At 48.6% G+C, this 20,670-nt stretch overlaps 4 protein-coding genes across 7 annotated transcripts; 1 reads left to right on the forward strand and 3 right to left on the reverse strand.

The window, feature by feature from the left end:
• Window positions 1-305: 305 nt before the first annotated feature.
• UQCRQ (ubiquinol-cytochrome c reductase complex III subunit VII) lies at window positions 306-1,072 on the reverse strand. Its single transcript, XM_005523696.3, has 2 exons — window positions 909-1,072; window positions 306-539 (listed from the first exon to the last, which is right to left on the reverse strand). The coding sequence occupies exons 1-2, from the start codon at window positions 1,060-1,062 to the stop codon at window positions 445-447; spliced, it is 249 nt and encodes an 82-aa protein (XP_005523753.1). The 5' UTR covers window positions 1,063-1,072; the 3' UTR covers window positions 306-444.
• A 1,060-nt stretch (window positions 1,073-2,132) lies between these two features.
• GDF9 (growth differentiation factor 9) lies at window positions 2,133-6,552 on the reverse strand. Of its 2 annotated transcripts, none has more exons than XM_088063561.1 (2): window positions 5,970-6,552; window positions 2,133-4,920 (listed from the first exon to the last, which is right to left on the reverse strand). In XM_088063561.1, the coding sequence occupies exons 1-2, from the start codon at window positions 6,388-6,390 to the stop codon at window positions 3,995-3,997; spliced, it is 1,347 nt and encodes a 448-aa protein (XP_087919687.1). In that variant the 5' UTR covers window positions 6,391-6,552; the 3' UTR covers window positions 2,133-3,994. The 2 variants fall into 2 exon arrangements, with proteins under 2 accessions (XP_087919687.1, XP_005523752.2); XM_005523695.2 differs by having other exon boundaries at window positions 2,133-4,923.
• Window positions 6,553-6,663: 111 nt separating this feature from the next.
• C1QTNF2 (C1q and TNF related 2) lies at window positions 6,664-16,159 on the forward strand. Of its 3 annotated transcripts, XM_088063562.1 has the most exons (7): window positions 6,664-6,900; window positions 6,999-7,127; window positions 7,230-7,263; window positions 8,716-10,446; window positions 10,589-11,055; window positions 13,687-13,934; window positions 15,064-16,159. In XM_088063562.1, the coding sequence occupies exons 6-7, from the start codon at window positions 13,694-13,696 to the stop codon at window positions 15,675-15,677; spliced, it is 855 nt and encodes a 284-aa protein (XP_087919688.1). In that variant the 5' UTR covers window positions 6,664-6,900; window positions 6,999-7,127; window positions 7,230-7,263; window positions 8,716-10,446; window positions 10,589-11,055; window positions 13,687-13,693; the 3' UTR covers window positions 15,678-16,159. The 3 variants fall into 3 exon arrangements, with proteins under 3 accessions (XP_087919688.1, XP_087919689.1, XP_005523853.2); XM_088063563.1 differs by having other exon boundaries at window positions 9,263-11,055; XM_005523796.3 differs by lacking the exon at window positions 8,716-10,446.
• A 260-nt stretch (window positions 16,160-16,419) lies between these two features.
• Window positions 16,420-18,391, reverse strand: FABP6 (fatty acid binding protein 6). Its single transcript, XM_005523694.3, has 4 exons — window positions 18,230-18,391; window positions 17,245-17,420; window positions 16,711-16,800; window positions 16,420-16,533 (listed from the first exon to the last, which is right to left on the reverse strand). The coding sequence occupies exons 1-4, from the start codon at window positions 18,294-18,296 to the stop codon at window positions 16,480-16,482; spliced, it is 387 nt and encodes a 128-aa protein (XP_005523751.1). The 5' UTR covers window positions 18,297-18,391; the 3' UTR covers window positions 16,420-16,479.
• Window positions 18,392-20,670: the final 2,279 nt, after the last annotated feature.

Below are 20,670 nucleotides of genomic sequence, written 5' to 3' on the forward strand. Positions count from 1 at the left end.
CATCCAGCTTTAATCAATACCAAACCACGGAGTGTTTGTTTTTCACAGATCTCAAGGCTGGAGGAAAAGCGGCAGCCAGTGATGGGAAAAATAAAGGGACAAGGAACAATGTCAAACCAGCCCTTGCTGCACTTAATATTGAGGAATGTTTCAAAGAAGGAATTATGAAGGCTGGAAGTGCTCTAAGATAAAAACATCCGAGAACATGGAACTTCAGCCTGATTATCTGCCTGTACAGAGAGAACCAGACAAGGGATTTGATGCTCCTCACCTCAAACAGCTCAAGACACAGATTTCACACAGAATCATGGGGCAAAGTTACACTTTATTAGCCAAGGCTTATCTCCCTGTTAATCCACTCCGACCATGGGAACAAGCACAGCAGGTCCCCAGGGAGCTCGGGAGCCACGAGGTCACTGCTCGTGGTCACTGGTGGTGCTCTGGTCACTGCTCGTGGTTGTAGTCAGCCGGGTTCTTCCTCTTGAGCCGCTCGAACTCCTGCGTCCCCCAGGAATAAATGAGGTAAGCGATGGCCAGGGCTGGCAGGGACAGAGGACAGGCACAGTCAGGGGACACCGCAGTGAGGGGACACTGCTAGAAAGGGACACTCTCCATGCAGGGACAGTGGAAGGAGGGAACAGTTCTAAGGGGATAATGCAGTGAGGGGACACTGCAGTAAAGGGGCATTCACAATAAATACAGTGAGGGGACACCTCTCGAAGGACACTGCAGGGAGGGGACACTGGAATAAGGGGATTTCACAATATGGGAACACCGACACTGCACCGCGCACAGCACCTACCTCCTGCGACAAAACAACATCCCACACCCCCCGCCCCAATGCTCCCTCTCCCCAGATTTACACTACAAATGAGGTACAAAGAAGAGGGAATCCCTCCTATACTCACGGGGCACCACCTTCAACACCTGGGAGGTGAAGCGGCGGCCCACGTTGGGGACGCCGTGGGACACGACATTGGGGAAGGCGCGCTGCTCGAAGGGCGACAGGCTGTAGGTGATGACATGGCGCACCCGCGCCAGGTTCCCGAAGTGCTTCCCCATGGCCGCGGTGTCCCCTCGGTCAGGACGCGATGGTCACCGCGCAATGGCCGCCGCCCGCCCCGGAACTGCCTCGGCGACGCCTTCCCTTCCGGGGCAGCGCGGGCCGCGCTTTCTACTGGCAACAAACGGTGGAGGCGGTGAGATAGGTGTGTGATAAATCACGGTTCTACTAAAGCGCGTTGTGAGCGTACATTTGTGAACACGATTTGTGATAAATGATGTGCGCTATAAACGGGCCTTGCCCTGAGGGGGGGGCACCTGCGCCATGAGGGGAGGGGGGGCGGCGCCTCAGCGCGGAAAACCCGCCGAAAATAAATAACGGATTAAAAAACCCACTTTAGTGTGGCGATTGTGGCGTTCCGGTGAAAAATAAATAATGCCGTGAGGGAAAAAACCCACTTTAGTGGCGATTGTGGAGTTCCGATGAAAAATAAATAGTACCGTGAGGGAAAAAAACCCACTTTAGTGTGGCGATTGTGGAGCTCCCATGAACAGCGGGAGCGTCTGAAGCAGAAAACCGTGGAATTATGGAATAGTTTGCGCTGGAAAAGGCTTTTAAAGGTTAAATATCCACGCCCACCCCCGCAATGAGCATCGTAAATAGTGGAATTATTATTAGAATGTATGAGACGTCTCCTACCTAGTTGAAATTACTATGAAACTATATTAGAGATCTTTGGTATTACTGGAATGATTGATAGAGTCTATTATAATTATTAGACTATATTAGATATATTCCATGTTATTCGAATTATAGACTATATTTGACATCAAACTTATTTAAAGTATTATAGAATATATTCGAGATTTTCAACATTATTTCAATTATAATTAGAATATATTAGAATTATAATATCAGCTTCCAAATTAATGGATAATTATTAGAATTACTAGAATTATTAGAATTACTATAATATGATTAATCACCTTCCATATAATTGAAATTATTAGAAGCTATTAGAATTATTAGGCATATTTAGCATTACTGGAATTATTAGAATAGATGAGAATGGTTAGAACATTAGACATTTTCAACATTATTTGAATTATAATAGAATTATTAGACTGCATTCAATATTTTCAGCTTTATTTGGATCATTATATATTAGACATATTTCCCATTATTTAAACTACTATTACAATATATTGTTTATGCAATAAGATTTGTTAGAATATGTTAAACCTCTTCAACATTGTTGGAATTATTATTAGAATGTATTAGATAGATTCAACATTATTAGAATTATTACAATATAGTATGCATGTTTAATATATTATTGGAAATATTAGACTACATTAAATATTATCCCATTAATGGAATATTAGAATATATTAGGATTATTGGATTACATTAGATATTTCACCATAATTAGAAGGATTTGTCTCAGGAAACAATTCCATGTATTTTCTTCTCTGGCAGGTGAGCAAAGCCAAATTCTCAGAGTTTGAAGGGACGAGCAGGAGTGACACAATCCAAACTCACCCAGTGCTGGGACCAGGATGGTTTTATGAGACACCAGGATTCTGTTTTGAGCTTTTGGTGTCAACCACTTTGATTTCAGCAGTTAGAGACTGAAACCTGGAGCAGGATCCTCACTTTTAGGGCAGATTTGTGCCTGTTGCATCTCCTGGGGCTCTCCAGACACGCTGACATCCATGGGTTCAGTGACACCACACAGCAAACCCTCAGGAGCAGTCCCTGACCTGCCAGGCTGAATTCCCAGCCTCTGAAATTGCTCAGGACCTAAGGTAGGGGCTGGTTGGGTGGCTGAGTGCAGAAAGTTACAGCATTTATTTATTAATCCATTAGCAAGTCAATGTTAAAGGATGTTTTGAATGAGTTTTACAAGATAGTGCTGCTCCACAGCCTTTAATTAACAAACACACAAACAAACAAGAAAAATCTCCACTAAAGCTGAGAAGTTTCGTATATGAACCCCAAGTCTAGGAGGAGAAGATGAATCATAATAAATCACTTATAGTAAAAGCTTAGTGTGAAAGCATCTAGAGTTGAGGCACTAGTTACCTACAGTTTCATTGTGAGAGGAAACAAAACTGTGGCCCCACATTTCCAAATGTTAAACCCATTGAACAGCATTTACATCCACACATTTAAGGCTTTTAGAAGCTAGTTTTGGGGATTCAGCTTTTTAAATAATTCTTTCTACTTCAGAAACCAGTGGCAGTGTGGCTCCAGTGGAGAATCCTCTGCCCTCATCCCATGGACAGCTGCTCCTCGTTCTTGAATCGAGGGAGCTTCACCTGATGCCAATTGTTACCAAAATAGTGCCTTAAGTGTTCACAAATGACCCACAGCTGTCCTTAAATTCTTACCCTTCTTTTAGCTGAGAAAGCCCAAAGAGTGCAACAGAAGAAAAGCAGAAAACAACCTGGTAACTCTTTCTAGAACTGTGAGGAAGGGTTTTGTCATCCTGCTTGGAAGAGCTGGGATGTGGTAGGGAAAGAATGAAAAACTGAATAAATAATTCTGACATTATGGACTTTCTTCTCTTCCTAGTCATTGCTGGAGATGCCACACACAAGGTTTCTGTAGAGGCAGAGTAGCAGGCACTGTGTGTTAGGGTATGTGTGATAGCCATTTATTTCTCTTTTTTAATCTGTAATAAAGCAGCTTAAAAATAGACATTTAGTAGTTGAAACCTTTTCCCCATTTTAAATGCAAAATTCTCCCAATAAAAAGACACTATTTACATTTAACTGCACATTCCAGAAAAGCTGAGTGAGTACAAAAATCAGTGCTCTGATGTGAACCCCTTCTGCTAACTCCATGCTAAATCCCAGCTCCCGGAGCTACAGCAACGCTGCTCAGTCGATCGTAGCTACGGATCTTGAGAGTGCAAAATTAAAACCCGCATTTGAGAGTGCAAATAAACGCAAATAAACCCCAGGGCGGAGCGAAGCCCAGTCCCCGCTACCGGCAGGTGCACTTGGTGGCGATCATGTCCTCATACTCCTTGTAGGCAATGGAACCATCGGGCTCGATGGTCAGCACGCTGAGCGGGCTGTAGGCGGCCGGCACGCACGAGGGCCGCGGCACCGAGGGGTCCAGCCGCTCGTAGATGAGGGTCTGCACCATGGTGTGCACCGGGGAGCCGTAGCGGTGGCCCAGGGCGCGGGGACAGTCCCCCCGGCAGAACTGCGGGCTGTACCTGTGCGGGGCGATGATCCAGCGGTCCCAGTGCAGCTGGCTGAAGCTCAGGCGAAAGTTGTGCAGCTCGCACTCGTGCTGAGGGGACGCAAACTGCTTCAGGTACTCGCCCAGGTTATGAGGAGAAGCGGCTGAGGCCGGGTTCTTGTTCCTTCGCTGGCGAGAGGCCCTTTTGCCCCGGGGATTGCCTTGTCCTCTGTCACCCTTCGGAGGAGCCACAAGCGGGCTGCTGCTTTTCCTGCCGGGCCCCAGTGAGCTCCCCCGGTGATAAGCCTGCTCACTGGTGTCGTTCAGATACAGCAGAAGGGAAGGGGGAACCAGTGTCACATTAACAGCATTTTCCAGTCTCGTGCTCCGTTGTGGGTCACCCATCAGACAAGTGAAGTTCAGAGCCATATGGACATTCCTCCTGTTCGTAGCAATCAGGGGCTGGAGGAAAGAAGTCACATCCATCTCCACCCATTTGCGTTTCCCAACGTCAAAGTGCAGGCTAAAAGCTAGAGAGTGGGAAATGCCAGGACAAACTTGGCTGGAAAAATCATATTCCTTAAGGGATAAATGGCATATGCAAGTAATGGAAGAGGAAATGGGAACAGATGTGTCAAAGGAATAGAGCAAGACAGACTTGAGTAAGTGCTCCAGAGCAGTAACACGATCCAAGTTGAAGAGTAAATCCACCGAGTGAACATCTCCTGGGAAAGGAAACAGGTTCCTGTAGTGTTAACATGTCTTATTTTTCAACCTAGACATAAATACTATTGTAGTGGGTAAGTAAAAATTATTCAGCAGAAGAAAGCAATTTAGATGCCCTCCCTTACATATATTATGTGAAATTTTTACTTTGGTCAGGGGTCTGAGAATGAAAAATTAAGAAATTAAAACAAACAGAAGAAAATCCCTGATTTTCTCAGTTATTAGGATTCATTTCTTTAAAAGAGCTGGCACAGGAGGAAGCCAGCTGTTGTCTCTTTAGTGCTGGTGTGGGGTAACAGGGACTAAACACTCCAGATGACACAAACCATGAACTCCATCTCAAAGGGCTGTTCCTGTGCAGCAGTGCAATGCTTGTGTTTATCTGTCTTTCTAGTGAAAAACCTGAGTCAGGAGAACTCAGGCCACCTCAGCAGGATTAACAGCCAACGATTTCTAGGTACTGTTGTTATCAGCTCACAATTAAGAAAGCCATGGAAGCACCATAAGTTACGGGGTGCCCAGCTGTCCCATTTCTGAGCCTGACTTGTGAGTAATTCTACTCTTCCCTTCAGCTTTTGGTCGTGATTCTTCTCTAGCAAATGTACCAGGCAAGGAGAGGAGTCTCTGGCAGTGGGTTCTGGCACTTTGGTACAAGTCTCATGCCAGTGATGTGGTTTTTTGAAAAAAGCAAAACCAAGGTGGGCTGTAGAAGGAAATGTGCTGCCCGTGGTGCCTCAACATTTCTTCCCCTTTTCTTACTTCACTTAGATCTGCTTGTGGCTTTTTCTGACTCACGAGGAGATGAGTCAGCCTGAAACATCGACGAGTCTTGTACATACCATTTGTGTGGTGTTCCCCAGCCTGTGAAGTCTGTGCCTAATGCCATTCAGTGAGAAGCAGGCTATGAAAAACTCCCACAGTTTAGGGGAACAGCCTCCAGAACTAAAATAGCAACAGCTCTAAAGACAGGAGGTATTTTTATCGCGTGCTGCCGGCACAGAACACACAGAAACCCGGTGTAACCTTGCCGGCCCTGCACACCTACCTTTCCCCGGGCGGTGCTCGCATTCCCAGCACGGCGTGAAGAGCCGCACCGTGTTATAGAGGCGGCCCCGCTGCTCCTTGGGGATGCCATCCCTGGTGGCAGACATCCTGTACAGCCTCTTCATGTACCGCAGCGCCCTAGAGTCCGGCTGCAGCCGCGGCTCCTCGCTCTGCCAGCCCCGGGGGCCGCGGTCGCGCAGCACCCTGAGCAGCGGGGGCAGCAGGGCATGGGCTGCTCCCGCACCCTGCGGCAGCTGCAGCACCGCGCTCAGCTGCCTGGCAGCATCCTCGGGAGCTGCCAAAAACCCAGGGGCATCCTCAGAGTCCCCCCGGCCCCTGGAGCGAGGGGAGCGCTGGGTGCCCGTAGAGAGCCAGGACAAGCAGCAGTACAAACAAACGCAAATCCTCCAAGTGCTCCCCATGCTCCTGAGGGCTGCAAATGAGGAAAATACCTCCCATCAAGAATTCAAGGAAAAACGACAGTGCCTGAGCCCCATCCCTTATATAGGTTGCAGCTGTGGAATGTGAAGGAGGTTTCTTTCTGATTAGGAAGCAAAGAGAAAGGTCTGCAGCTGGCCCCTGAAACCACAGGTTCACTGCAGTTGCGCTAAGCCTTGGCCCTGAAAGCTTATTATAAAGAGATACTAATTCTGAATTAACCTTTTTCACATGGGAAATTACAGGCTGGAGCGAGTGCCAGCCCGCAGAGGGAGCTGGGGAGGCGTTCGTGTTGCCTGGTCTAATTAATCCTGGTTTACTTGCAGGAATATATAAAACTAAATATTACTGCTCTTAGCCTTTGGCCTTTCTCCATGTGCTGGTGTAGTTGTTTTCACCAGCTCTGAGCTGAACAACACAGCCCCTCACTGGGTATAAACCTGTGGGTTTTGTTAAGGAAGAAGGTTTGAGGCTGCTTTGAGAGTATCTTACAGGTAGCTTAATTTAGGGGTTATGTCAGATGTTCTTCCTCTTGCCTTGGTGTGCTGCAGTGGAAAGCTGAGTTTGCCAAGCTCGTTACTATCTCTTTCAGCTTCCCTGGTGTATTTTCCTGTCTGACAAGCTCTTGTTTAAGAGCTGGAGAGTAAAGAAAGCCCTGAAGAATCAAAAATTGTGAAAAATGGAGAGCCTGCTGGTGTTATCTGCCCTGTTTGCTGCTGAGGTGAGGTTTGAGGTCACCTGCTGTACACCAGCTGTGAGTCATTTTTTTCAGAAATTTTTTCATTGCTCCTAAATAAAATAACACTTCTGGTCCTTCTTGCAGGATCTTCACCATGGGGTTCAGTTGTGGCTTTAAGGTAGGAGTAGAGAAATTGTTTCTCATTTTGCTGGTGTCTTGTTTATTTTACATTATTATTGGATGTGGTGAAGGTACAAGTCTCGTGCTGCAGACTCCAGAACAGGGGGACTGGAGGTTTTTGGTAATTGGGAAATACAAGGCATTTTCAGAAATCCCTTCTTGTCTTGGTAACCAAATGTTACTAAGTATGAAGGCAAGGGCCAATTGTGGCAAGTCAAAAAGGTTGCTGAATTTACTTTGAATTACAGAATTTACCAAATTTATTTTGAATTATTAATAGAAGGTATATGGAACAAAAAGCAGCAACCCCAAGCTTTACACAGCATCTGCTCTGTGCTGGCAGTGGCTCACTGGTGATTGGGCTGGTTCCCACTTCCGTCTTCCCAAAATAAGCTCTATTTATTTTTATCTTAATGGGTCAGGGCTGCATCTCCTAAGCAGAGCTAGTGGTCTCAAGGGCATCCTTTAAGTTTAAACAGGGTTTTGACTCATTTTTATGGGGGCTTTTGGAGAGGGACAATCACTCTCTGTAGGCTGCTTACAGACTTTCAAACTGCTTTTATGCAGGGCAATAAAAATTACTCAAATCACCAAGCCACAGTAAGACTGGAGGCCTGTTGGGTGGAAAAATGCTTCTTCCTTCCCATTAGTATCTTCCCCAAAACCCCAAAGCACTGACACTCATCTTTGGTGAGGCACACTCCCATTGTTATTGCTGGGTTTTAGGCTGTCTCCAGCCTCAGGGTGAATTTCAGCTCTTCTGGCATTTGCTGAATCATTTTATTTGGTTACAAAGTCGTGGCTGCAAGGTCAGTACCTAACAATGAAACCAGTGAGTGTTCAGAAGGTAAAAAAGGGGAAATCCTTCCAGACTGGGACACAGCCCTGTCCTGGGCTGGGAACTGATGGTCACCCACATTTAGGCACTCACTTCTCCCCCACAGCACGTGCACAGCAACAGCAAAGGGTGATTGAACTTTTAGGTGACTTTGTCCTGCAGGGTTAAGAATGGTAAACCAGATATATTTATATAGAAATCAATGATTTATCATGCTAATGATAAGACAAAAAAGGCCTTAAACAGAATTATTTGCTACCTAGTATGGGCAGCCAGAACTGCTAGTATAGTCAGTGCACTATTTTTGAAGCAAAATTGAAACATTTCTATTAAAGCAGTTATATTGAGGCAATTATACTAAAGAGAGAAAAAAAAATGTTAACTAGAGATTGGTGTTACTCATCCAGACCAAGGACTGGGCAAATCTCTGGCCTTGAGGGGTGTCCCCACTCCAGGAAGGAATCTCCACATACTCTCCAAGAGGGGTGTGTTGGAAAACCCTCTGTTCAAAAGTGGGCCTGGGCTGTCAGTCAGATGTGTCAGGGCCAGCTGTGCCAGCTCAGGAGCTTTGGGGAAGGTGTCAACAGCATCACTTGTTTGTTCCTTTATCAGGCACTTTATCATCTGCCACGTTTTCATCTCACTCTCAGGATGCTGAACTTTGGGATCCATGTGTCAGGCTGGTTTTAGCATTATTCACCCCAAAAGCAGCAGTGAACTTTTTCTCCACACTGACAGCTTTTCAAGCAGGGCATTGTTTGAGTTGTTGCACCCCCACTGCAGGCACAGCATCGAGCAGGGACTGCACCCCCAGCCCCCACCTGTCCCTGAGCCAGCCCCCCTTCCCTGGGACCCTGGGGACACCACAGGAGTCACAGCACAGAGGGGGCAAGATCTGCTGTAACATCCCTTGCAGTGTCTCACTGACACAAAAAGCACTGAGCACAGAGTCACAGGCTGCTCTGAGTCTGTGCAGTTTGTTTATTTAAACCGATTGTGCTGCCAAGTGATTTCAGCAGAGCTGTCTGGGACCCTGGTGGAGCCTGGCCTGGCCATGCAGCACAGACAGATTTTCCATCTGCCTGGCAGGAGCTTCCCAGCAGTTTCTCTCCACGCTGCTGAACTAGGTCAGGCTCTCATTGCCTTCTCCATGCTGCAGACCTGGGCACAAAAGCACCCTGAACCATGAATTCCCTGCTCCTACCTGGAGCTGCCTGACAAGATTGCTGTGTGTCCAAGTGTCCTCTCATCCCTGGCCTATGTCACACCCATCCCAAAGCACAGATGCCATGGGGTAGGAGCAGGATCAGCAGAGGAGTGAGCTTTTCCTTTTCCACACCATCAGTGTCTGAGGAAACCTCTGTGGCTTCCCAGGCCCATCTGACTGGCACCGCAGCAAAGCCCACGGGAAGCTTTCACCTGGTTTCTCATTTCACATGCAGTGCCTGGAGCCTTTTGGCTCACACCCAGGCAGAGGGGCCCAGCAGGAGAGCTGGGTTCTCACAAACCTTATGGAAACGGGTGGGAAGTGAGAATTTCTACCTGACCAATATCCAGAGCAGCCCTTGGAGCAGTGTCTGTCCCAGCTGTGCTCACCCCAGTGCCAGAGGTGAGCCAGCTTGTCTAGAACAGCCCTTTTCCCAGGGAAATGCAAAGCTGGGAAGGGGGGTTGTTCTCCTGGAGGTTGTTCAGTGTCAGGGGGCTGGGGTGCTGGCTCTGCAGGAGCTCTGTGGGACTGTCAGCACAGCACGGAAACATCCCTGTGCTTCCTCAGCCAATGTTCCCAGTTCTCCCAGGAGCATCTAAACTGGCCCCAGCTCACAAAGCCAACTGTGTACAGACTTCATTTTTATGTTAGATCTGTTCCCACCAAGTGCCAAAAGCAAGCACAGGGGAAAACTTAAAAATAAACCACAGCAGCTCTGAGAAGGATGAATTTGGGCAGAGCAAGGAATGACAATTCCAGCATTCTCCCGATCAGCTGATGTTCTGCACTGAGCAGGAAGGATTTACTGGCTGCAGGGCAGGGTTTGGAACCCTGCCACCAGGCACATGCCTGTCCCACATCCCGTGCAGGATCCTGGTGGGACCAGAGCAGGAACCCACAACCAAAGCTGAGCTGGTCAATCCCAACACTGCAGCATCCCAGAGCATCCTGTTCCAGCCTCAGCTGCTGCTCCTGCAGTTCCTGCCTTACCTGGAGCAATTGTTGGGGGGTTGTAACTACTTTCCAAGCTTCAAACAAGACTTTCCAAGCTTTCCCAAGACAGAAGCATTCCTGCCCTGCTATTCCTATGACAAAGTTGTATGTTGTAGTGCACATCAGCCTGAAGAAGTGCTGAGGTACAAATTTGTATTTGCACAGCTGCTGCTTTATGACTTTGTCCTTAAATTCAAGCGTGGAGTGAGTCAAGTGAGTTTCCACCCCTAAGACAATATTTTCTTCCCTTTAATGCTCTGATAAAGTGTCAAAATTGTTCCCCAGCTGGATCAGCGTTACCCATTCCCTGTTTGTGTGGGCAGTGACTACAGCAGAGAGGGGCAGCATCAGTCAGAAATGATCCAGGCAGCCCCTGAGCCTTTCCTCCAGGACTGCAAGGGAGAGGGAGAAAGGGAAAAGCTCCCCAAGCATCAAGAGCTTTCCAGCCACATGTGTGTAAAAATCTGTTCCTGTGCCACGTGACCGAGGAAGAGGCACAGATCCATTACACAATAATAAAAATATGCCTTTGGCAATGTGGAGCCAAAGTGGAGCTGCTGCAGGGAGCTCAAACTACGCACAAGAAGAAGTAAAACAGGAATAAAAAGGACCAAACTCAACCCTGCACAGTCCTACCAGGACCTGCTGTGGCAGGGGTGGGGATCGCTGTGGGATCTGCAGCAAAACATCTGCCTGAAGCCCTGGGGGCTGCCAGCTCCTGTCAGGATCTCACTGAGGAGGAGATCAGGCTGGTGAGTAGACCCACTTTTCCTTTTCTTTCCTCTCCCTCCTCTTAACCTTAACTTCCCAAATAAGGTCTGAGTCGCTGGAGCACTCAGGTTTCCAAAGCCTGCACAGGAATCCGTAAAGGCAACAGTTGCCAGTTAAAGAAATAACACCATGAGCGAAACATTCCTCAGCTTTGCTCCCACCTCCTTCAGCCCGTCCCTGCACTGGGCAGCTGCGAGAGGGTTTGAGCTCGGGGCTAGGGAAGGTTTGGCACAGCAATTCCTGGTGTTTCTGCTCCAGACTAGGGAAAGTTTGGCACAGGAATTCCCGGTGCCTGAAGCCAAGAGAGCACTGCAGGTTCAGGACAGAAGGTGCATCCTCTGCCTTCCCTCCTTTGCCTTGCTTTGTGCAACAGCAGGGAACAAATCAAACCCCTGTTGGTGTAAGGACTTCCCTGGCTCCTCCTATCAGCTAAATCTACCCATTTCAGGTGTTCTGTCACTGCTGTCACCTGATTTTACCTAAATCAGCCTTGCACCCGAGGGCTCCTTCTGCTCCCAGCCAGGGACACTGCAGGGCAGCCTCCAGAGCTCAGAATTAGACTCATGGGGATAATGATTATCTTGAAGATTAATTAAGACACCTTGAGGTACACTAGGAAATTGTGAGGCAGAAAGATGGATGTTTTGTTTGAGAAAGCCTCAAATATTTAAAGGAAATAGAAAAGAAAGTCATGGTGTTCTCTCACCTCATCCTGCTCCTGCCTCCCTCCAAGCAGCAATTCCCCCTGTTCCTATTCCCACCACCACATGGCAACAGGGTGGCTTCACTGGCCAAAAAAATCACCATCCAAACACTGCACATGCCACCAAACCCTGCATCTGGCAACCCTCAGGGATTTTCCTCTGGGATTTCAGCCCAGCTGCCCTGGAAGCAGCAGAAAGTACAGCTGATCCTGACTCTTCCAGGCAGGATCTTTTCTTACAGAAACAGTTCTTTAATGCACAACAGGCATTGGTCATGGCCCAAAGGTCCCTAACCCTGGTGACAAAGCCATTGGTTAAAATGTCATTGGAAAATCAGCCCTGCTGCTGCACAGCCTCCTGTGCCGGGCTGGCTGCCCACACCACGGAGAGGGGAGATGCTGATCTGCTTCCAATTTGCTTTTTGGAGCTTGTCAGGCCTTCTACATCGAGGAACAATTTTCCTTTTAAGGTGGAACAGCATGAGACTTGTTCTCTTTCAAGAAGATTTCTTGAAGAGGTTATTTATAGATGCTCTTGTGGATGTGGTGGTGCTTTGCATCCCACACGTGTCACTGGGATATGGCATTAAGCTTTCTTGTGGAGCAGTTAATTAGCACCAGCTCTGGAGTCATGCCAGTCCCTGTTTATCCAAGTACTGGTTCCAGACCTCCCAACCTCCGGAGATTTTGTTTGCCACTTTTTATCCCATCAGGTCAACGAGCTGGGTTGTCTCAAGGTAACAGAAGTGATTATGGTAAAAAACCTTCAGAGGAGGAGCTGCCCTTCCACCCTCTGCTCCTTCTTGCACATTTCTTCTCCACACGAGGCATTCCCAGCTTTTCTCCAGGTTATGCTCCACAACCTCAGTTTTCCCCTGCCACAGCTTGTGCCTGTCATCTACCTCCAGATGCCTCTCACTTCTCTGCCTCGTTGGAGGGGTTCCTGGGAAGCAGGGATGCAGCTTTCCTTGTGATCTCCTGCTCCACAGGCATTTTGTTTCCATTTCCATGAGCTCAGAAGCCTTCATTCAGCTTTCCACATGAACACTGTGTGATGTTTTCCATCTCACAAGTCCATTAAACCAACGCCTTTCAGCAGCAGCAGCAAATCAGAGGTGGAGAGCCAAAGGGCTTAGCAGCCAAATCCAGCCCTGGATCTGGTTTGCATTTCCCTGTCCTCTCTGCTTGTTCTTAATTATAATATCACAGAACTGGGGGCTCCCACTGTGCATAAATACGTAGGATCAGCTGGCTGGATTTGGAGCATCTAAATATGCATTTCCACCCCTCAGGAGCTGAGAGCAGGATGAGAGCTAAGGCTAACATGGAATTTAGCCAGTGCTTTAAGCATCTTATTTCCACATAACACTACTGGGGAGCTGCTAAAGATGAGCTGCAGTGGGGAAGGGGATGAGGCTCAGCTGGGACAGGCAAAAAGCACTAAGGCCTGGCCCAAAGCCTGCCCAGCCTCCCTTCTGAGCCCTGCCCTGCATCACCCGATGGGCTTTGTGCTTTGAGGAAACCCCAGTGACCCAACCACGGGCAGGTCATGCTGGGGATGTTCACACCAAACCCCTTCTCCTTCTTCCACTCCCCTGGTCCCAAGCAGCTCCTTTCTGCCCTCCTCTGCCATTGCTCCCGGTGTTTTGGGGGAAAAGAGACTCAGGGAGCAAAACAAAATGAGGGATGGCCACAGATACAGACCTGGAGAGGAGTTAGTTTGATAAAAATATTGGTCTGACCTAGAAAACTCCGTGAGCCAAGTCCTTGGAATCACATCACACCGAAGCAAACAGTTCCCCCGCCCTGCCAAGACAAGCCAAATAATCTCCCATTTTCCTGCAAGTTTCTGCACCAGCCCATGCCAGTGGTGCCCACACAGCTCCCAAATCCCATCTCCTCCCCACAGGTGCACCATGATCTCTGCCGTGCTGCTCCTCTGGACCGTGCCCTGTGTGGCAAACCACATCCTGGGCGGCTTTGCCAAGCGGGAGCTGCAGGAGGGTGCCCAGCTGGCCTGCAGCCTGCCCGGGCCCCCCGGACCCCCCGGGCCCCCCGGCCTGCCCGGGGCTCCCGGCACCGTGGGCAGGATGGGCTTCCCAGGCAAGGATGGCAAGGACGGCCAGGACGGGGACAAGGGCGAGCACGGCGACGAAGGTAAGAGAGAGGTGCTCAGCAGAAGAGTGGAAAGGTGGAAGCTGAGGTGCGACAGCCCCTTCACAGCTACACCTGATGGGAAACTCCTCCGGGAATCCCCGGTGTCCCTCTCCAAGGGGTTCCACTCGCGCATCGCGTCCTGAGAGCTGCCCGCAGTCTCTGTTGGCTTCATTTTGTGATGGTCAGGTTCGCCCTAGGCTGATCAGGGCTCTCCAGAGGAGACGAGGAGGAAAAGCGGAGCCCCTTGAGAAAGGGCAGGCTCGGCTGCAGTCCCGGAGCAGTGTAACGGGACAGCGCTGGCCACAACCCGGAGCAAACAGAGGCGAGGCGGGGCTGGGGATCCTGGCGGGGCCGGGAGGAGCAGCCCCGTGCGGAGCAGCGCTTTCCCCCTGCCTCGCTAGAGAGCACTCCTGCCTCAGCAACGCCAGCGAGCCCTCCCCACACCGGCAGTCTGGAGAGCACATTTCCAGCCACAGCTGCCTTTCAATCTGCTCTTGCTACAGCAGGTCAAGAGACACTGCATAAATCCTCTGATATTGCACATATCAGATACCACCGAGCCAGAATCGCTGCCAGCCCAACTCCCTTCCCATCTCAAGGCAGCCCCTGCCTCCGGTGTTTGCTGGTTCATCCCCCAGCTAGGCTGAGCTGGGCTTTTTACCATCTCTAGATTTACTTTTACCTTGTTTTAAAACAGTTTCATGGTAAAAAAAACCAAACAAAAAAACCCCAACAAAACCAAAAAAATACATGAGATTAAAATACTCACCTGCTCAAAGTGAGGCTCTGAAAACTTCACAAACCTGACCCAGTCTGTAAAACCCAAACATTTAAAGCTTGTTCTTTAATTCCTCCTTTCTCTCAAGTGAGCCAGATAATGGAATCAGAATTTTCGTCCTTGAAAAGGACAGAGTTCTACTGTTACCACACCAACTCCCTGCCTACCCTGGCTGGGGAGTTGTCCCAGACAGATGTCCAGCCCCTGCTGGGATTTCATTTGGATTCTCACACCAGCAATGTCTTCCTGCTAAATGAAATATCTGCTGCACTGCTCTATCCCCCTTCCTCCCACTGTATAAATCCTTTCCCTCAAAAGTGATAAGAAAAATTGAGATCATTTGTCTTCCAGGTCCCCAGGGCAGAACAGGAAACCCAGGCAAGCCAGGCCCAAAGGGGAAAGCAGGAGCCATTGGCAAGGCAGGGCCCCGGGGGCCCAAGGGTTTAAAGGGAAATCCCGGGAAAAACGGGGCCCCGGGGAAGAAAGGGCCCAAAGGGAGCAGGGGTGACCCTGGGCTGCCGGGACCCTGCAGCTGCAGCGCCAGCAAGGCCAAATCTGCCTTCTCCGTGGCCGTGTCCAAGAGCTACCCCCGGGAGAGGCTGCCCATCAAGTTTGACAGGATCCTGATGAACGAGGGGGGACATTACAACGCTTCCAGCGGGAAGTTCATCTGCAGCATCCCAGGGATTTACTACTTCACCTACGACATCACTTTGGCCAACAAGCACTTGGCCATTGGCCTGGTCCACAACGGCCAGTACCGGATCAAGACTTTTGATGCCAACACCGGGAACCACGACGTGGCCTCTGGATCCACAGTCCTGGCGCTGAAGGAGGAGGATGAGGTGTGGCTGCAAATCTTTTACTCAGAGCAAAATGGGCTCTTTTATGATCCTTACTGGACAGACAGCTTATTTACTGGATTCTTGATTTATCCTGACCAAGATTATCTCAACGAAGTGTAGGATGAGAAACTATGGGATGGAAAAAATGGGAAATGGGACTCAATCCAGCAAAGTGTGGCCTTACATGGGACATGTCTGGGATTATCAGATGATTCCACATTTGCCTGTGGGATTATCAGTTGATTGCTGCCTGTATGGGCTATTCAGACTTCTCCTTGATGCCATCAAACCCACAGGGTACCAGGCTTTCAGCAGCCTCATGAAGTCTCCCAAAGCCACCCTTATATATTCCATGATTATTCCAACATGCCATGGACATGTAACTCAAATACTGGTGCAGAATGTTTTGGTTATTGCATTTTTATAATAAAGCATGGAAAGCAACATTTTCCTAAAGCTGAGCAGGGAAGTGCCATTGATTGTGTCACTGGGCCTCCTCCCCTACACCCCAGCACAATCCTTGTAACGGAATTAGGCTTTGCCAGCCAGCTCAGAGTCAGGAATTTGTCAGCTGGAGTTGTAAAAGTCCCTCCCAGCCCCATCAAGGCAGTTCTAACAGCAAAGGCATCTGGTCTGCACAGGAAGTGATTAAGAGGTCTTGTTTTTAAGGTTCAGGGCTCCTCTCAGGGCACAAAGTGGTGCTCTGAGCACCGCTGGTGTCCTTCAGAGCAGAGAATCAGAAGGGTTTGGGTTGGGAGGGACCTTAAATCTCATCCTGTTCCACCCCTGCCATATATTTAGGAATGGGGTAAGCATTAACATGAGGATGTTTGTAATACCAAGAAAGAGACAAAGACAGAACTTTATTTTATTGATTTTATTGTTGGCTTTCAGTGCACTGGAAGAGACTGGCCTTGCTGCCTTAGGCAATCTTTTTGCTGGTCCTTTTGTAGACTACACCAGAAGAAGTAGAAATCTGGAAGAAAGAACAAACCAAAACTTTGGTTGAACAGTGTAATCAGAGCTCCAGAGTCCCAGGGGAACAGCCCTGGGGATGGCTCACAGAATGTCCTTCAGATTTTTTATTTTGAACTTCAAATTTTGAGGATTGTCTTTGGTTTTTATGAACTACATGGGATCTTTGAGCACTCACCTCTACCAGCTTCCCCCCACAGATCTCTGCAGTGTGGCAGTAGTTGGGGAACTCAGCTACAAGTTTCCCATTTTCTATTTTGACAGTTGCCTGTAAGAGAGAAAGGGTTCACGTTGCTGGGGTTTCTGTTACCAGATTCTGTAAACACCTGCACACCTGATGCTGGAAGTTTATGAGACAGAGGTTGTGTTTTGCACAGGTGGCCTCATGCACGGAGCTAAAATCAGTGGGCTTTAGTTCTTGAATGTTCACAATTTAAACAGACACTTGTTCATCTTCCAGTTCCTGCAGGTTCCAGATCTCCACATCACTCATTAACAGCTCTGAAAACAGTCCTGGCAGGCAGCCCAGGAATGAGTGATGATGGAATCAGGGGATTCCAGGACGGTCTGGGTTGGAAAGGGCCTCAGAGCCCTTCATGTTCCACCCCCTGCCATGGGCAGAGACTCCTTCACTAGGCCTGACACAGGTTTGCTTTTCACCCTAAATCCAAATCCCCCTGAGGCTGGGGAGCTGAAGGGCCAATGAATTTACCTTGAACTTCTTCCCTCCCATGGTCTCCATGTCTGCCTCCTTGCCCACGGTGAAGCTGTTGGTGGTGGTGCGGCCTCCCGGGAAGTGCTGTGTCCAGGTGAAGTCGTTCCCATTCTGCACCACCTCAGTTACAATTTTGCAGTTCCTTCCCATTTCAATCTTGTCACTGGGGAGACCTTAAACAATAAAAAAATGGAGTTTATCAGACCTAAGCTGAATTTGAACTGAAGGATGGTAGCGGTATGTTTGTTCTCAGAGCATCTGATTTGTTGTTCATTTCTTATTTTTATTTTTGTTACAACATCAAAGCTCTGAGTTGAAATTACTGATGTAAAGAAAGATATTGGTACATTAATGCATCTGCTAAAATAAATCTTGCATTCTTTTTCCTAAGAAAGAATACACAGGAAAAATGTACAAAGTACATCAAACATTCCCTTCTCCTTAACCTACACATGCAATGCTTGGAATTTCATGTGTGGGACCTTGGCCTTTTGCTATTTAGCTGCACATACCTATTTTTATATTTGCTCCTGCTCTTTAACTAGATGCACATAGAATTGTGGAATCTTTGGACAGTTTGGGTTGGAAGGGACCTTAAAGATCATCCAACCCCAAGCCTCTATCCCAGGCTGCTCCAAACCCTGTCCAGCCTGACCTTGGGCACTTCCATGGATCCAGGGGCAGCCACAGCTGCTCTGGGCACCTGTGCCAGGGCCTGCCCACTCTCACAGGGAAGAATTTCTTCCTAATATCCCATCTAACCCTACACCCTGCAAGTTTGGATCCATTCCCCCTTGTCCTGTCACTCCATTCCTTGTGAAGTGTCCCTCCACCTTTCCTGCAGCCCCTTCAGGCACTGGGAGGCCAGAGTTGGGTCACCCCAAAGTTTCTCCTCTGCAGCCTGAACCATCCCAGCTCTCCCAGCCTTTTCCAAGTATTTTTATCCAATCCATGCCCCGTTCCTGACCCCAGCCAGACTCACCAATCTTCTGCACAAAGGCATCGTAGTTCTCGTCGCCCTCGAACTCGTATTTGCCAGTGAATGCCATTGTTCCCTTGGGATGAGCCTGGGGAAGCAGAACAGCAGCTGAATGGGAGCAGAATGGATCAGCTGGGCTCAGCTCTGCCTTTAAAAGCCAGCCCAAGCTCTCAGCCCACCTGGCCCACACCCCTTGGAAATGGAGCTTTATGGCCCCCGTGAGTCACAGCGATGCCATCGACCTGTGTGAGATCCGAGGTTATCAGGCAATTGTCTTTGCCAATAACCTGGAGATCAGCAGGAGTCAAGGCCAAAGGCTCAGCTTCCCTTTAGTGCAGATTGAAACAAAATTATGTCTTTTTACTTTTAAGATTTCACTGTTTTTGCATTCAGGATGGAATGAAAATAAAACAATAATGGACCATGCACTGGTTCTCAGCTCTGAAGAGAAAGATCTGAGGAAACTTCTGTCACCACCAGGGTTCTTTTGCACTTTTGATTTAAAAGTGGCTTTAAAACGACTCTTGACTATCCTGAAAACATATTTGACGCTTAGTTTGTTAGTTAAAACTCCTTCAGCTTAGTGCCAAGATTGCTGAACTCAAGGAAACTTCCCTCCCAGCTGGAGCCCACTGCAGAGCAGAGCAGCGTTAGCACGGGGAGCAGGGCAGGGGTGGCACAGAGGCCTCCGTCCTCACTGCTGTGCTCCACAGGGATCTGCTCAGCCTTGGGAAGGAGGTCCATGAACTCGAGCCATAAACTCTCCTGCCCACATAAAACTTGCAGGGACAATTCACTGGTAGAGTAACACCACAGGGACCTTGGGAGAGAGATCAAGCTGGATAAGGAATGCAGCCCAGTCCTGTGTAAATGGAAGGAGATAATCAGATTATATGAACACTGCTTGAGCTTTTATACTCCCTGTCCATAAAGATCAGATTGTATTGATAGCTGTCAATGCTGAGATGAGATACAAAAATGCTGACAGTTCCACACAGACATGGCCAGGATATTCCATAATGCCATGACATGATTCTGCTGGTTACAAGGAGCAGTTATGCAGAAAAGCTGCATTTGAAGGTACCAGCATGATGTAAATTCCAAGTGTGCGGCATTTGGAGATGGCCAACAGGAATAAGATGTCAGAGAAGTAAAACTCTTGTGGAAGCTCATCCCCAAAGGAGAAGGTCATCCAAAGTGAGCAGTGAATTCCCTCTGCCTCCCGAGTCAGCTGCCTCTGATATGCAAAACAGCCGAGTCTTCAAATGCTTCTGGGAACAGAGGGAGCTTTAAGGAGCCGAATCAAAGCCTCGGATATCTTTACTTTGAGAATTTGCTTGCACAAAATCGTAACACAACGTTTTTGCATTCCTTTTGTCTGGGGAGTCCCCTTGCCCTTGGGTGGCTCCCAGCAGCCTCCCAGGTTTATTAACCTTTCGGAAGAGCTGCAGAAAGCCAGGGAGATTCACTCAGAGACAAAACGAGGATAGGGGAGGTAATTCCAGCAGTGACTGCACCAGGCAGTGCCGGGCTTTGAAGTGCTTTTAGAGCTGGATTGCAACTGAACTGGGAGTACGGATTCAAAACATCAGTGGGAACTCTCCAGTGACCACAGAGTTCCACTTAATGACTCCCTCCGAATGAAACTTGCTGGGGAAAGCCTGTGGAGCCCTGAACCAGCCGTGGCTGGCAGTTCCAGCAGCCCTCCTCAGGAAATGTTAATGATTATTAATTCCTCTGGTACTCAGAGTAATCATTGCTAATGAATTCAGGATGAGCTCATTTGGCGTTAATGCTCTGGGTAATTCCAGGGGAGTCCTGTTAGCTCGTCTTTGTTAAATGCCCGTTTAGTCCGGTCCGAGGTGCTGCCGCTCTCCAGCCCTAAAGAGCAGAGAATTCATTACCAGAATGGGGCTGAATTATTGCACAGCTTGGACAGAGCTCAAAGACTGCACAGAAATGCACCTGGCAAGCTGCACAGGTGATACAGCACAGCCTGTCCCTGCCCAGAGGGGACAACAAAACCAGGACAAACAGGAGCTCACCACACATCCAGAGGCACAAACACCTGCAGGGGAGGAAGGCACGGATCTTCCAAAAATCCTGTTATCCCTAAAAGAAAATTCAATTATTTTGTGTGACAACACTGCATCAGGAAAACCTTCAGCGTGTCTGGGTCTCCAGAAAAGAAATTTCCAGAAAAACAAGACAACCAAAGGATTCATCCAGGCTGCACAGGCTGGCAGAGCCTCTGTAGGAAGGGTTTGCATCCCACTGAGTGGAACCTCGGGGGGCTGCTGAGGTCTGGGCTGGGAATTAGAGACAGAAAACTGAACCTGGGGAAAATGTACCTGGTACCACAACTTTCTGGGAATTTAATTCCCTCCTTTCTGCAGGATTCTTCCCTTTAATGAGCTATTTATCAGTGGTATCCAGTTAAATGG

The sequence above is a fragment of the Pseudopodoces humilis genome, chromosome 17 (assembly GCF_049639895.1).
Source record: "Pseudopodoces humilis isolate 2021_Gansu_Grassland_sample_001 chromosome 17, ASM4963989v1, whole genome shotgun sequence".
Classification (NCBI taxonomy): domain Eukaryota; kingdom Metazoa; phylum Chordata; class Aves; order Passeriformes; family Paridae; genus Pseudopodoces; species Pseudopodoces humilis.